Source organism: Chlamydotis macqueenii, chromosome W (assembly GCF_036417535.1).
Source record: "Chlamydotis macqueenii isolate bChlMac1 chromosome W, bChlMac1.mat, whole genome shotgun sequence".
In the NCBI taxonomy this organism is placed as follows: Eukaryota; Metazoa; Chordata; class Aves; order Otidiformes; family Otididae; genus Chlamydotis; species Chlamydotis macqueenii.
The window spans coordinates 42,653,551-42,669,097 of record NC_141592.1 but is presented as its reverse complement, the minus strand read 5'-3'; the positions used below and the strand labels follow the sequence as shown (position 1 = coordinate 42,669,097).

The window sequence follows — 15,547 nt, the reverse complement described above, 5'->3', positions numbered from 1 at the left end:
AAGCGAGCTCAGCGAGCGCTCTCCCCGCATACCTCGAGACCCCCTGGGTTTCTGTGGCGTGGGGCACCCCGGCGGCGGAGCGGGGGGGAGAGGGTAACCCTTACCTGCGGGAGTGGTGGGAGACGGGATCCCCGCGCGGGAAGGGACAAGGCGGATGGGGGGGTCTCTCTGTCGTCTCACGCCGCAGCTAATCTCCCCCGACGGAGATGCTCCTTGTTTTGGTCCACCCGACCAATCGGACACAACGGCTGGATTCTACGGAAGCCGGGATGGGCCCTCCATGGCGGCAGCAGGACTCTCCTCTGCCGACCATAATGCATTGCGCAGGGTGCACCACCACCACCTGGTCCTCCTGCGGCTTTAACGCCTCTGACATGGAAACACCATTGCAGTTCCAGCTGGGCTTCTGCTCCGAGCAGCAGCAGCAGCAGCAGCACAACCAGGACAAGCAGAGTTTTCTCCAGCAGCCACAGCAGCAGCAGAGCCCATGCCTCCAGTGCAACAACTGCACCTACTATGGGGCCGCTGCGGCAGCCGCGGAGGATAACCTGCCCTCGCTGCTTCGCGCTTCTTCGCCCCTCTCGGGCGCCTTCAGGACTCACTCCTCGCCGCTCTCCATCTCCGCCTCCTCTCGGCAGGGCAGCCAGTTGAACGTCAGCGAGCTCACCCCCTCCAGCCATGCCGGCTCGTCCAGGCAGCCCCACCAGTACCCCCAGTGCCATAGCCTGCAGCAGGCAGCCAGTCCCAGTAGCAGTGTCAGCAGCGGCAGCGCTCACCATCACCACTACCAGCAGCGTCGGGAGAGCAATTCCTTCGCCGAAATAGCCATGAGCAGCTGCAGGTACAACGGCGGCATCATGTGGCCGCTCAGCAACCTGAGCTCATCCCGCAGGAACCTGGACGAGCTTGACTCCGAGTCTCAGCCACTCCAGCCGCCGCTCGCCAGCCCCATAGCCGCTGCCACGGAGATCGTGTGCCCGAGCACAACAACTCCAACAACCTGGCGCTCTACGGCTCCGGCGGCACGAACAACGGCGGGGGCAAGTCTATCAAGAAGAAGAACCAGAACATCGGCTACAAGCTGGGGCACCGCCGGGCGCTCTTCGAGAAGCGCAAGCGCCTCAGCGACTACGCGCTCATCTTCGGCATGTTCGGCATCGTAGTCATGGTGATCGAGACAGAGCTGTCCTGGGGCGCCTACACGAAGGTACCTGCCACGCCGTCGGACCGCCTTCCTCTCGCTCTTGGCGCCGTCGGCGCAGCTCGACCCACGCCCCCCGCCCCGACCCGTGCCCCTGCTGCGGGCTTCGTGTCCGCCCCAGCCCGCGGGAAGACGGCTCCGCAGCCAGCTGCACTCTCCTATCAGCCGTTTAAATCCGTGCGGTCTAGCCGCCCCACGCCGCCGTCCTTGCGGAAAGGCGGCTGCCGCCCGGCCCCGGCGTCACTTCGTTTCTCTTAGAGCCCAGCGCAGCGGGACTGTTCGGCCCTCGCCTGGCCCTGCCGTGAGGCGGCCCTTGCCCTGAGGAGAGGTGCCCTGACCCCCGGCACCGCCGTGTGGGGCCCGCTGGTCCTCCGCCCTGAGACGAGATGCCGCCCTCGCAACCGTGAGGCGAGGTGTCCCACTCCCCCGGCCCCGCCGTGAGGCACTCCCCGGCCCCGACACCGTAAGGCGAGGCGATCCTCCCTCCCCTTCCAGTCCGGGCTCCGCTGCTCGCAGTGGGGCTGGGGAACTCGACGGGGTGGGAACGGTCCCCGTGCGTGTGGGTCTCTGATGGACAGTGGTGTCTTTCTGTTTGCAGGAGTCTCTGTATTCCCTCGCTCTAAAATGCCTTATTAGCCTCTCCACGATTATCCTGCTTGGGCTCATTATTGTATACCATGCAAGGGAAATTCAGGTAATGTTTCACTTTATGAATTGCTGAGTGTTTACATATCTGTGGTTGCAGAGGCAGTTTTTCTAAAGGCTTTATTATGGTAAGCACTTTGCACTTCCCGCTGATTCAGAAAACAAAAATAATCACTTAGTGCTTCCTGAAGTTCAGTGAATGTATTTCATCCCTGGAGAGAAATAAGATAGGCTACATGGACACATCTGTGCTAGGAAGCATTGCCTGTTAGGGACTGTTACCTGTGATTATGCTAGTAAGATCACTTAGTTCTGAGGTTATAGCACACTTTCTCTATGACATACCTGCTGTCTTCTGTAGCAGATATAGGGCAACAGTCTTTTGTTTCCCAGTGACTAAATGTCATGCTGTGCATTTTCTCTGGATAGCAGGGCTAATTATTAGGAAAGAGACATCAGTAACTTCTAGGTATGTAATCTTCACTGTGCTGTTTCAGATACTAGCATACACTAAAAGAATATTTAAAAAGAGAGAGAAACTTTATGTTGGATTTGTTTTATTTAATGCCATAGACATTACAGCCACTAGGAAATGTGACAGAGGAAAGCTGTCAAGACAGGTAGGGCTAAAGGTAGGGGGAATTTAATGATCAAAGCTATAGAGTAAGTCTAAAAATACCGTCACATGTCCTGTCCCAGGTACTTAGTTCTAATTTCAGTTGTCTTTTTTTTTTTTTTTAATCAAGAAATTGCAATTTGACATTTCAGTTAAATTGAAACATATAAGAGAGAGTTTTCAAAGTTTTGAAGTGAAAAATACCTTATTTGTAGATACATTGATGGTTTTGCTATGTCTAATTAGAGATACCTTGGGCTACAGGCAGAAATGACAGTTTTCAAGGGCAAAGACATCTTTTTCAGCAGTACCAATTAACAAAAATGAGAAATTAAGAATTGTATAGTACCCTTCTTTTATGCTGTAGTTCTAATATGAAAGGGCACCATAGTCTCCTACTTAGACTACCATTAGAGAAGTATTGCGTTACTGAAGACTCTTTGACAAATGGAATCCTGTCCTGCAGTCCTTACATATGAAAAAACCCACTATTTCTGGCTCAGAACCCAGTTTCATTGCATTAATATCAAAGATGGGCAGCTGTTTAACATTATTGTACTCAATAAACAAGTGTCTGGTGACAGGATATCACTATAAACTATTGGAATAATGATGAAGAGGTTTCTTTATTTGTGTAAAAATAAATAAATGTAGCTGCTGCAATGTGGGAGCCTTGTTCTCCAGTGTACCTTGCTATAAGTGATGCTTGAGGCACTAAGACCAAAGCTGAAAAAACCAAGCTCTTTAAGTATTTGAATTATTCTATGTATTTTCAAGAAACTTTAAATAGAAAACAATGCACGAGATAACCAAATAGTCATAGGTTTCTGTATGCATAAGCTTACAGTAGGTAAAAACTTCAGTTGTATTTCTGGTTTGGTTTGGTTTGTTTTGTTTTTTAATTGATCATTTTAAAGAACTCCTTCATGTATGAGACTACATGGAAGGAGTTGTGCAATCTTGTGACTTAATCAAGGTTAATGTAGTTTTCAACACTGCCTGACAGTATAGAATTCAAGCATACCTGTTTGTAAAACAGTAATACTCTATGATTTTTTCTGAGAGACACTGTAGACTGCAGTACTTATGTCAGAGCCTGGAGTAAGCTGCAGCTCCAAGGGGCTCTGTCATTCATCTTGAAAATGAAAGGTAAGTTTTGTTTTCAAGGACACTATTGGAAGGAAAGGCCATTGCACCACCCTTAGCTGTTAGATATCTGATAGATTTTTAATTTAGGCACAGTATGTTTATATATGCACACTTGACTTTTTAAAAAAATAAGATGAAAAACACACAGGGAAATATTTACATCCATCTATGGTGCTAAATTTATGTTACACCTTAACTCTGAAAACAATAAGTGTCTTTAAAATACTTTATCTTAGAAATGTACAGAATCTACTCCAAGTGAAAGAAAATACTGCATAAGCCCCAAAATGTAACGATTTTTAAATAATCTTTGAAACTGACTGTTTTCTGATGGGATACTTGCCTTTAATTCAGGCAAATATCCTGCTATGTTCAGTGGAATATTTCTTGAATCAGGTCTGTAGAATCATGCCCATAGATGGTTGATTGTGTCCTGGAGTACCAGCTGTTTGCTGATCTTGTTCAAATTTGATCATTCCTTTCTTATTCTTCTCTAAAAGGTACTTAGACTTTATCAGTAAGTATAGTGTAAATTTGCAGGAATTCATCAAGACAATAAATTTTGTTGTACAGAACAGAATGGCAATGTATTTTGCTTGCAGTATGGTATGTTTCCTAGTCTGATAGACACAAACCTACCTGAAAGAAAAGTAGATTTTCCTGCAAAACATGAACTAAAATATGTTGGGAAATAAGATGAAAGTTTAGCATTTAGTAGTGCTTGCAGATTTAATATTTAGGAGCACTTGGTGACATAAAATGCCTGCTAACCAAAATCAGCTGCTGCTTTTTTTTTTTTCTTTTCTTTTTTTTTTTTTTCTTTTTCCCCTGTAGTCTGTGCCCTTGGTAGGAAGTCTGAATAGCCATGCTGCAAGCAACTTCATGGTAGTGCCTGACAGTATAGCAGATGACTGTAGTCTGTCCATTTAAATGACCTTGCCTATGTGTTCTGTTTTGAAAACAGTCAGCTCGTCAGTTAAACCAAACTGTGACTTTACTTGTCCCAGACCAGCTGAACATCCTATTTTAAGGGATTTGGAAGGGAGATTTAAGAAGACTTATAGGGATTCTTCGCAAAAATATTATGTGGGGATTAATACTAAGGAATGAAGCTGATAAATAGTGATCAATGATTTACTAACCTTGAGAGAAAGAACAGTAGAGTCATAAACTTAACATACCGAGATACTTTCAGGATGCTCTGGCAAGAGCTAAGATAAGTTAGATGGGAATGCCCTGAGGGGGTACAGACACACTGGCTGAGACCAAGATAAGGGGACTTAAGAAGTTTAGAACCAACTGATGGGGTGGAATAACCAAGGAAATTGGGAACCAGCAAAGATAAGTCATCAAGAAACCACCCTGGCAGCAAGAACAAAGCAGGACAAAGGTCTGAATCCATGCAGCTGGACATAGTGATAAGGAGGAGAGAACGACCACCAGAGAGACTGTGACTCCTGAGCACAGACACGAGATGGACGCAGAGACCGGGGAATAACCTGTCCTGGGAGGAAACTCATGATAATGATTTCTCAGAAACCTAATTAATATATAACCAAGTCCGCGGGATGATGCATAAATACTGTACCTGTTGCTTAACACGTTGCGCACATTTGGAGGAGCGATCCCCCGTGCTGCCCAGTGCTGAATAAACATACCTACTTTACAATCTTACAGATTGTGGAGTCTGATTTCCGCACGTCAGTTTGGCGAGCCAGCCAGGAGGCTCTCTGCTTGGCTGTGGGATCGACTGCGGAGCGGACTCTCCTAGGCGTGCCCTGAGCACTTTCCTCGGAGGAGCCTCCACTGCCAGCCGCTCACCGCAGGAGCAGACAACGACCTCCTGAAGCCATGGACCAAACGGTATGTTTAACGGAGGGGGCTTATAAGTTGTACGCGTGGCCGGGGCAGCTACGCGTGGCTGGGGCAGCTGGTAAATCACGCAGAGACGTCTGGTGTGCAGCATAGTCCCCGTTGGGTGGGTACGCAGCTTGGTTTGGGGTGCCAAAGCGAGACTCGCTGACCGATAGAGCGGCCGCTAGCGATCTTGGGAGTAGATCGAGTGAGTCCGAGGTAACCGCTGCATCCCAGTGTCGGGAGCCAGGACGGACCTGCTGATGACCAGTATGTGAGAAGCAGGAGAAGGGTAAGCAGGCCTCTTGCAATTTTGAAAGATACTTGCAGCTGCTGGAAGGTTGTCAGCTGGGGCAATAATTGTATGATTTGAATGTCTGGAAATTTTTAGCTTGAATTGGGAATTGAGGCTGTTGTAGTGAAAGGGGTCAGTATGATCATTTGTTATATACATGGCAGTGTTTTAAACGTTCACCTTACCTCCCGTGGCTATGTTAAATCTCTTTCGGTATTGATTCTTGGATATTGTAATAAAGCATTTGGTGTTGGCTACTGATTTGGACTTGTTGAACCATAGTGTCTGTGTGAATTGTATTGTTTGTGTGAAGGATTTTTGTGTGTGTGTGATCTTCTATGTTGCGTGGTAAAAATTCTATGTTGTGTGCGGGACCTTCTATGTTGTAAATGCCTGTGTTGTGAAAGCGTGAGTGAGTCCCGGGAATCCGAGCAAAGCTGTGACTGTGTGTGTGGCGTGAGGTCTGTCCAGCCGCCCCTAGCCGCCCAGATTCTTCTGAGGTGGGCTAGAAAGCAAGGGGACTGTCCTCTTTCCAAAGTTTCTTGTATGATTGTGTGACCACTATGAGCGTGTGGACGTCCATGAGAGTGTGAACACTGTGAGTACCCTTGTACGTCGGCACGAAGAGAGATTATATAGAAGTGTAAGAGATGATTTTCTGTGTGGATTGTATTGTTTGTGTGCGAAGATTGAATTGGATCCAAAGTGTGTGTGTGTGTGTGTTTATAACCGCGGTAGTAGTTTATTGTGTTTTGTCATTGTAGATTCCTTTGTTCCCTTGTGGTGGGACCCCGACGGTCCTGAATGGTGTCCTTTACACCACGATAACTCTTGTAAACCTATATTTGTTCTAGAGTGTAAGTGTTGTAGTGAAAAAGTTGTGGGTAGAGTTTGGCTGGAATTTTGAGTGTCCTAGGTGCAAAAGTCAGACAGAGACTGGAATAGGAAAGAAAGGGCTGTGTTTGTGTACGGTGGAAAAGAGGACCAAATAAAAATCAATAAATATGGGAGGAGGTCAGAGTGGAGGTATATTAAAGAAAGTCCTTTAGGGTGTATCCTACACCATTGGAAAGAAGTTGGGGGTCCTCCAGGGAGTAATGTGAATCATAGAATCATAGAATGGTTAGGGTTGGAAGGGACCTTCAAAGGTCTGCTAGTCCAACCCCCCTGCAAGGAGCAGGGACATCCCCAACTAGTTCAGGTTGCTCAGAGCCTCATCCAGCCTGGCCTTGAACGTTTCCAGAGATGGGGCCTCCACCACCTTTCTGGGCAACCTGTTCCAGTGTTCTATAACTCGCATCGTAAAAAATTTTTTCCTAATTTCTAATCTAAATCTACCCCCCTCTATTTTAAAACCATTACCTCTCGTCCTATCGCAACAGGCCCTACTAAACAGCCTTTCCCCATCATTCTTGTAGGCCCCCTTGAGGTACTGGAAGACCGCTATCAGGTCTCCCCGGAGCCTCCTCTTCTGCAGGCTGAACAGCCCCAACTCTCTCAGCCTGTCCTCATAAGAGAGGTGCTCCAGCCCTCTCCTCATCTTCGTGGCCCTCCTCTGGACCTTCTCCAACTGGTCCATGTCCTTCTTGTGTTGGGGGCTCCAGAACTGGACACAGTACTCCAGGTGGGGTCTCACCAGGGCAGAGTAGAGGGGGAGAATCACCTCCCTCGACCTGCTGGCCACGCTTCTCTTGATGCAGCCCAGGATGCGGTTGGCCTTCTGGGCCGCAAGGGCGCATTGCCTGCTCATGTTAAGCTTCTCATCCACCAGCACTCCCAAGTCCTTCTCCTCAGGGCTGCTCTTGATCCATTCCCCGCCCAGCCTGTATTTGTGCCTGGGATTGCCAAACCCAGGTGCAGGACCTTGCACTTGGCCTGGTTGAACTTCATGAGGTTGGCACGGGCCCACCTCTCCAGCCTGTCAAGCTCCCTCTGGATGGCATCCCTCCCTTCCAGCATGTCGACGGCACCACACAACTTGGTGTCGTTGGAGAACTTGCTGAGGGTGCACTCTATCCCACTGTCCATATCGCCGACAAAGATGTTGAACAGGGCCGGGCCCAGCACGGACGTGTAAGGGGAACGTATTCCAGCAATAGAGGCAGATTTGGTGTTCGAGGGGGACAAGGCGGAAGGATGCTGGGAAGGAACCAATGTGCATGTTGTTGGGAGCAAGGGCATTGGAAAAATGAGTGCCCCAAGCGCAGAAATACCCCGACAGAAATGGAGACATTAGACTGACGGGAACCTGGGGCATCTACCCGGGCAGATCCACTGGTTAAAATTAAGCTGGGGGGCCAGGAAAAGGGAGTGAAATTTCTGGTTGATACAGGCGCTTCCTTTTGTGTACCCATCCGTAATGATTCTGTAAATACAGCGGGAGCCACTGGAGGAGGAGGCAGGGAAAGAGCCTGGAGCCTCCTGGCCCAGCAGCGCCGCAAAAAGCACCGGGAGGCGGAGGAGGGTCTGCCCGCTCCGAGGGCACCCCCCCCATACCCTGCCTGCCGCACCTGGATGCATAACTGCCCCACGGCGCCGCGCCGATTTTCCAGACGATGATGTAACTATTAAAGAAGTAGAATTGTTAGTAGATACAGGGGCAACATACTCGGTTTTGAATCAAGCCTTGATGCCCCTGGGAAATGCTTGTGTCATGGTAAAAGGAGCGACTGGCCAAAGTGAAAAGGCATATTTTTGTAAGCCTCTAGAATACCAATTGGGAAAACAATGGGGCATCCACAAATTTTTATATATGCTCAACTCACCGAAAGCACTTTTGGGAAGAGATTTGTTTGAACAATTGGGAGCAAAGATTATATTTGAAAAAGGAGAAAATACTCTGGAGGCAAAAGATCAGCAATATGTTCAGATATTGAGTCTAACCTTAACCAGTCTCCCCTCAGAAGGAAGAATTAATGAGGAAATCCTAAACCAAGTGTACCCGGGGGTATGGGCTACCGATGTACCTGGAAGAGCGAAAAGTGACCTCTGCCCAGTAGCGGCGAACCCATATACCCTGCTGACTGTGTTGACACCTGAACTAATTTGGTTTACTGTTTTAGATTTGAAGGATGCTTTCTTTTGCCTCCCTCTCCATGAGGCCAGTCAAAAATTGTTTGCGTTCGAATGGGAAAATCCTAAAAGTGGTCGGAAGACCCAGCTCACTTGGACGGTGTTGCTGCAAGGATTTAAGAATAGTCCTACCATTTTTTGGCAGTCAGCTTGCGAAAGACTTAGAATCCTGGGAAACCTCGTCTGAGGAAGGAAAATTGTTGCAGTATGTGGATGATATCCTGATCGCCACCAAAACAGAGGAAGACTGTATGGCATGGACGGTGAGTCTGTTGAATTTCTTGGGACTCCAGGGATACCGGGTGTCCAAGAAGAAGGCCCAGGTAATGCAACGTAAAGTGAATTATTTGGGCTATGAAATTAGTGCGGGGCAGAGAACTTTGGGACAGTCCCGCAAAGAGGCGATATGCCAAACTTAGAAACCCCAGACAGTAAAGGAGATGCGGACTTTTCTGGGAATGATGAGGTGGTGCTGATTGTGGATTTATAATTATGGACTGCTTGTTAAGCCACTGTATGCGCTGACAGCCACTGAGCAGAAGCACCTTGAGAGGAACAAGGAGACTGAACGAGCCTTTGAGCTACTGAAAAAGGCTTTGATGTCGGCCCCGGCCGTAGGACTCCCAGATGTGAGTAAGCCGTTTCTTCTTTTCTCTCATGAGAAGCAGGTCATTGCCCTAGGAATATTGGCACAAGATCTGGGTCCATATCGACGGGCGGTTGCCTACCTCTCTAAGCAGTTAGATGCCACTGCAAAGGGTTGGCCTGGATGCCTATGGGCGGTTGCAGCTGTGATACTGAACATACAGGAAGCCCGAAAGTTTACTCTGGGCCGGAAAATGACTGTTTTGGTGTCTCACGCAGTATCAGCAGTACTGGAAGCAAAGGGTGGGCACTGGCTCTCTCCACAAAGATTCCCGAGATATCAAGCTGTATTGGTAGAACAGGATGATGTGGAAATCGTGGTCACTAACATTGTCAACCCAGCTTCTTTTCTTAGCGGGAACACAGGAGAACCGGTGCATCGTGACTGGAAACCATCGAAGCAACATACGCAAGCTGCCCAGACCTGAGGGACAACCCTATGGAAAACGGGGAAAACTGGTTCACAGACAGGAGCAGTTATGTCTTAAATGGCAATCGACATGCGGGATACGCCATCACCACCAGTCAAGAGGTAATAGAATCAGGGCCTTTGCCCATGAACACCTCCGCACAGAAGGCAGAAATAATTGCCCTAACCCATGTGCCCTGGAATTGGCCCAGGGCAAAGTAGTGAACATTTATATGGACTCAAAATATGCCTTCAGAGTTGTGCACGCACATGGAGCAATTTGGAAAGAAAGAGGACTATTGAACTGCCAGGGGAAAAATATCAAACATGCAGAAGAAATTCTGAAGCTACTAGAAGCTGTCCAGCTCCCTGAGAAAGTGGCAATCATGCATATTAAGGCACACCAGAAAGTGAGCTCAGATTTGGAGAAAGGGAATGAGCTGGCGGACAGAGAGGCAAAACAAGTGGCCAAAACAAAGGTGAAAATAGAAGGGGCTCTAATTCCTAATAGGCAAATCTCCCTAGAAGGTAAACCAGAATATACCAAGGAAGATCAGAAACTTATCACAGACTTAGAAGGGTCATATAATGAAGAGGGGTGGGCTTCTACCCCACAGGGAAAACTAATTATTCCCTCTTGTTTACTGTGGCACTTGATATGGGAGGAACATAGAGAAAGGCATTGGGGAACGGAGGCTCTGTATAAACATTTAGTAAGAGAAATTGTGGCCAGTAATTTATATACCACGGTGAGACAGGTGACTCAACAGTGTGATCTTTGCCTCCAGACTAATCCTAAAAATACTCCCAAACCAGAAATGGGCCAGATTGGAAAAGGCAATGGGCCTGGACAACAATGGCAGGTTGATTTTACAGAACTTCCAAGAAAAGGGGGGTATCGATATTTGCTGGTATTAACTGATACCTTTTCAGGTTGGCCAGAAGCATTTCCGACCAGAACAGCTAAGGCTCGGGAGGTAACTAAAGTATTGGTACAAGAGATAATACCACGTTTTGGGGTTCCAGCAACCATATCCTCTGACAGAGTACTGCATTTTGTCTCAAAAATAGTACAACAAATTAGCCACCATTTGGGTATAGATTGGCAACTTCATACCTCATACCGCCCTCAGTCGAGTGGCCAAGTGGAAAAAATGAACCACTTAATCAAACAGCAAATTGTGAAATTGGGACAAGAAGCAAACCTGACATGGCCTCAGTCTCTCCCTTTAGCCCTTTTGCATATATGAATGAGACCAAGGGCAAAGGAAGGACTGAGCCCCTTTGAAATTTTGTATGGACAACCCTATGGGATACAGAGGGGGATGTCTATGCAAGCTGGGGATGAAATTATGACTTCCTACATGGTGGCATTGAGCAAACAGCTCAATAGAATTGGAAAGCATGTAATTGGGACCCAGGGAAGAGGTCTAGATGAACCTGTGCATGATATACAACCTGGAGATTATGTATATGTAAAGTCTCTTGCAGAAAATACCTTGGAATCACAGTGGGAAGGACCATACCAGGTACTCCTCACCTCCTTTACAGCAATCAAGATCAGAGAGCAGAATGCCTGGATACACCACACTAGGGTAAAAGAGGCGCCACGAAAACTCTGGACTTCTGAAGTTCAGGGACCCCTAAAGCTTAAATTGAAAAGGTAGAATATGGATTAAGGTTTGTGTCCATAATCCTTTATATAGCAATTCGATGCAGCTTGTGGTGTTTTCAGAATACAGGAGATTCCTACCGTGAATGGAGGGGGAACCAGTTACGATAAAGACTTGAGTCTAACAAATATTTTGAGAAAATGCTAGATAGGGAAACATTGTACTAGAATTAGGTGTAGTAAAAGAATTTACTAGTTTTCTAGAAAAAGGGGGACTGAAAGAAGGGATTAATACTAAGGAATGAAGCTGATAAATAGTGATCAATGATTTACTAACCTTGAGAGAAAGAACAGTAGAGTCATAAACTTAACATAACGAGATACTTTCAGGATGCTCTCTAGCAGGAGCTAAGATAAGTTAGATGGGAACATCCTGAGGGGGTACAGACACACTGGCTGAGACCAAGATAAGGGAACCTAAGAAGTTTAGAACCAACTGATAGGGTGGAATAACCAAGGAAATTGGGAACCAGCAAAGATAAGTCATCACCCTGGCAGCAAGAACAAAGCAGGACAAAGGTCTGAATCCATGCAGCTGGACATAGTGATAAGGAGGAGAGAACGACCACCAGAGAGACTGTGACTCCTGAGCACAGACACGAGATGGACGCAGAGACCGGGGAATAACCTGTCCTGGGAGGAAACTTATGATAATGACTTCTCAGAAACCTAATTAATATATAACCAAGTCCGCGGGATGATGCATAAATACCGTACCTATTTGCTTAACACGTTGCGCACGTTTGGAGGAGCGATCCCCCGTGCTGCCCAGCGCTGAATAAACATACCTACTTTACAATCTTACAGATTGTGGAGTCTGTTTTCCGCACGTCAGGAGCACCTTCAGTATATAAGGGATGAGGTGGGGTGTGTGTCCTCCACCTCTTATTCAGCACCACAGACAGCTCCGCACGTTGCACATCATCCGGGACGCCCTTGGCTGGGCTGGGCCTGGCTCAGAGCAACCTGTGCTGCGGAGAGGGCGGCTGCCAGCCTCCCCAGTTTCCCTCTCGCAGCACAGACAGGTGAGTTTTCTTGCTGTCTGACGGCACATGCGTAATTTTGGACATATTTTTTAGCCTTGCGTTCTAAACCTATTAGCAAAACAAATTAATTTTTATATTCTATGAAACAGCTCTGCATTTGACAGACCAAAGTCTCCAGAATGGCATAGCTGCAGTATTTAGACAAAAATAACTGTTTGGCTGCTGTGCAGTTTTGTGAAATATTGGAAATGTTAAAATACTTTCTTCAAATAGGTTTTCAGTGATTGCAGTGTATTAGTTATTCTGTATTATTAGCTATTAGTGTTATTGTTAGTATAATAATAAGGATAAGTACAATTAGTGTTATTATTATTCTGTATTATTAATTATTAGTGTTATTATGTGTTATTAGTTAGTGTATTAGTTATCCTGTTATTCAGGAGCTATTCTATTTATGAAATGTGACTTAATGTTAAGACTATAATAACAGCCAAATTAAACCAGGTAGTTTTAAATGATAATTCTTATCCTACATTATCATTTCCAGAAAAGAGGATAAAAAACACAAACAATGCTTCCTTCACCTCCCTCCTTCTCCCAGGAAAAAAGACGGATGAACCACAGTAATGATGTTGGAGCCAAGTATGGTGACAACCCCAAATCTGTGTATTCTCCTTTTGGTTCATTGTTGTCACGCTTGTAATGTTGTTTAAAACATCACACTTGGGAGATTATGAAATATTCATTACTCGCTCTCTAAGCTTGTGTGGTTGTTGATTCATTTTGGAAGACCAGTAGGAAAAATGTAACTCGTTATCCCAGCCTAGAACAGGTATTTCTCTGACTACTGTTCCAGTTGAGCAATACACTTTCGAAGAGGTGGAGGAAGGAAGAGCTAAGAAACTAGTATCATTCAATTATCATAATAATTTACAATGTAAAAATTGTCCACTTCATGCATAAACAGTTTGTTACTTCATTATATTTTACATAATTAAAATAGTAGCATACAACATGATTAAAATTATTGTTTCTAGACAACTTATTGTTCCATTCCACATTTCCCTAATGCAATTTGCTGTTAGATTAACAGTCAGGTGGAAGCTAAGAAACCTTTTGATAACAGTTCACATGGTAAAGCTGTTTTGTTTGGTTTTTTTTTTTTCTGCTTTTACTGAGAAAGTAGACGCCTCTGTCTCTCTCTTGTACTGCTAGAGATAGAAATGCTTTTTAAATGTACAGTTCCCGAAGTTTTACTGGCACTTCCTTATATTACTCAAAACAAAAGATTAAAACCAAAATTCTCTAAGGTTACTAATAAGATGTCTTTAATCCCCTTTCTTGGGTATTCTGTCACAGCCTGGTATTTCTTGAAAGATGATTGTCACAGGGTAGGAGGACTGTGTCCACTGGGATACTTTTGTTTTGGTGCTGGACTACTTAGGGTATCTGGTTACCCGGGACATGGACAAAGCTGAGGTGCTTAATAACTTTTTTGCCCTGGTCTTCACCGACGAGGACTCTAGCCACATCGCCCAAGTTGCAGAAGGCAAAGGCAGGGACTGAGAGAATGAAGAACTGCCCACTGTAGCAGAAGAGCAGGTTCAGGAACACCTGAGGAACCCAAAGGTGCACAAGTCCATGGGACCTGATGAGATGCATCCGCGGGTCCTGAGGGAACTGGCGGATGAAGTTGCCAAGACACTGGCCATCGTATTTGAGAAATGGTGGTGGTCTGCTGAGGTCCCCGATGACTGGAAGAGAGGGAACATAACCTCCATTTTTAAAAAGGGGAAGAAGGAAGACCCGGGCAACTATAGGCCGGTCAGCCTCACCTCTGTGCCTGGCAAGGTCATGGAGCAGATTCTCCTGGAAACCATGCTAAGGCACATGGAGAGCAAGGAGGTGGTTGGTGACAGCCAACATGGCTTCACCAAGGGCAGATCGTGCCTGACCGATTTGGTGGCCTTCTAAGATGGGGTTCCAGCATTGGTGGACAAGGGACGAGCAATGGACATCATCTACCTGGACTTTTGCAAGACATTTGACACTGTCCCACATGACATCCTTCTCTCTAAGCTAGAGAGACATGGCTTTGATGGACGGACCACTCAGTGGATAGGGAACTGGCTGGATGGCCGCACTCAGAGAATGGTGGTCAACGGCTCAATGTCCAAGTGGAGACTGGTGATGAGTGGTGTTCCCCAGGGGTCCGTGTTGGGCCCGGCCCTGTTCAACATCTTTGTCGGAGACATGGACAGTGGGATAGAGTGCACCCTCAGCAAGTTCGCCAATGACACCAAGCTGTGTGGTGCCATCGACACGCTGGAAGGGAGGGATGCCATCCAGAGGGACCTTGACAGGCTGGAGAGGTGGGCCCATGCCAACCTCATGAAGTTCAACCAGGCCAAGTGCAAGGTCCTGCACCTGGGTTTGGCAATCCCAGGCACAAATACAGGCTGGGTGGGGAATGGATCAAGAGCAGCCCTGAGGAGAAGGACTTGTGAGTGCTGGTAGATGAGAAGCTCAACATGAGCCGACAAATGCGCCCTTGTGGCCCAGAAGGCCAACCGCATCCTGGGCTGCATCAAGAGAAGCGTGGCCAGCAGGTCGAGGGAGGTGATTCTCCCCCTCTACTCTGCCCTGGTGAGACCCCACCTGGAGTACTGTGTCCAGTTCTGGATTCTCCAACACAAGAAGGACATGGACCAGTTGGAGAAGGTCCAGAGGAGGGCCACGAAGATGATCAGAGGACTGGAGCACCTCTCCTGTGAGGACAGGCTGAGAGATTTGGGGCTGTTCAGCCTGCAGAAGAGGAGGCTCCAGGGAGACCTTAGAGCGGTCTTCCAGTACCTCAAGGGGGCCTACAGGAAAGACAGGGAGAGACTCTTCAGTAGGGCCTGTTGTGATAGGACGAGGGGTAATGGTTTCAAAATAGAGGGAGGTAGATTTAGATTAGATATTAGGATTAAATGGTTTACACTGAGGGTGGTGGAACACTGG

The 15,547-nt window shown here is 47.0% G+C and overlaps 1 protein-coding gene across 1 annotated transcript in view; it reads left to right on the top strand.

Moving 5' to 3' along the window:
• Positions 1-206: 206 nt before the first annotated feature.
• LOC147596704 (small conductance calcium-activated potassium channel protein 3-like) overlaps positions 207-15,547 on the top strand; it is a 142,442-nt gene continuing 127,101 nt past the window's right edge. Inside the window, 3 exon segments of the mRNA XM_086769615.1 lie at positions 207-972; positions 975-1,207; positions 1,800-1,894. Coding sequence (XP_086625741.1) covers positions 207-972; positions 975-1,207; positions 1,800-1,894 — 1,094 coding nt within the window.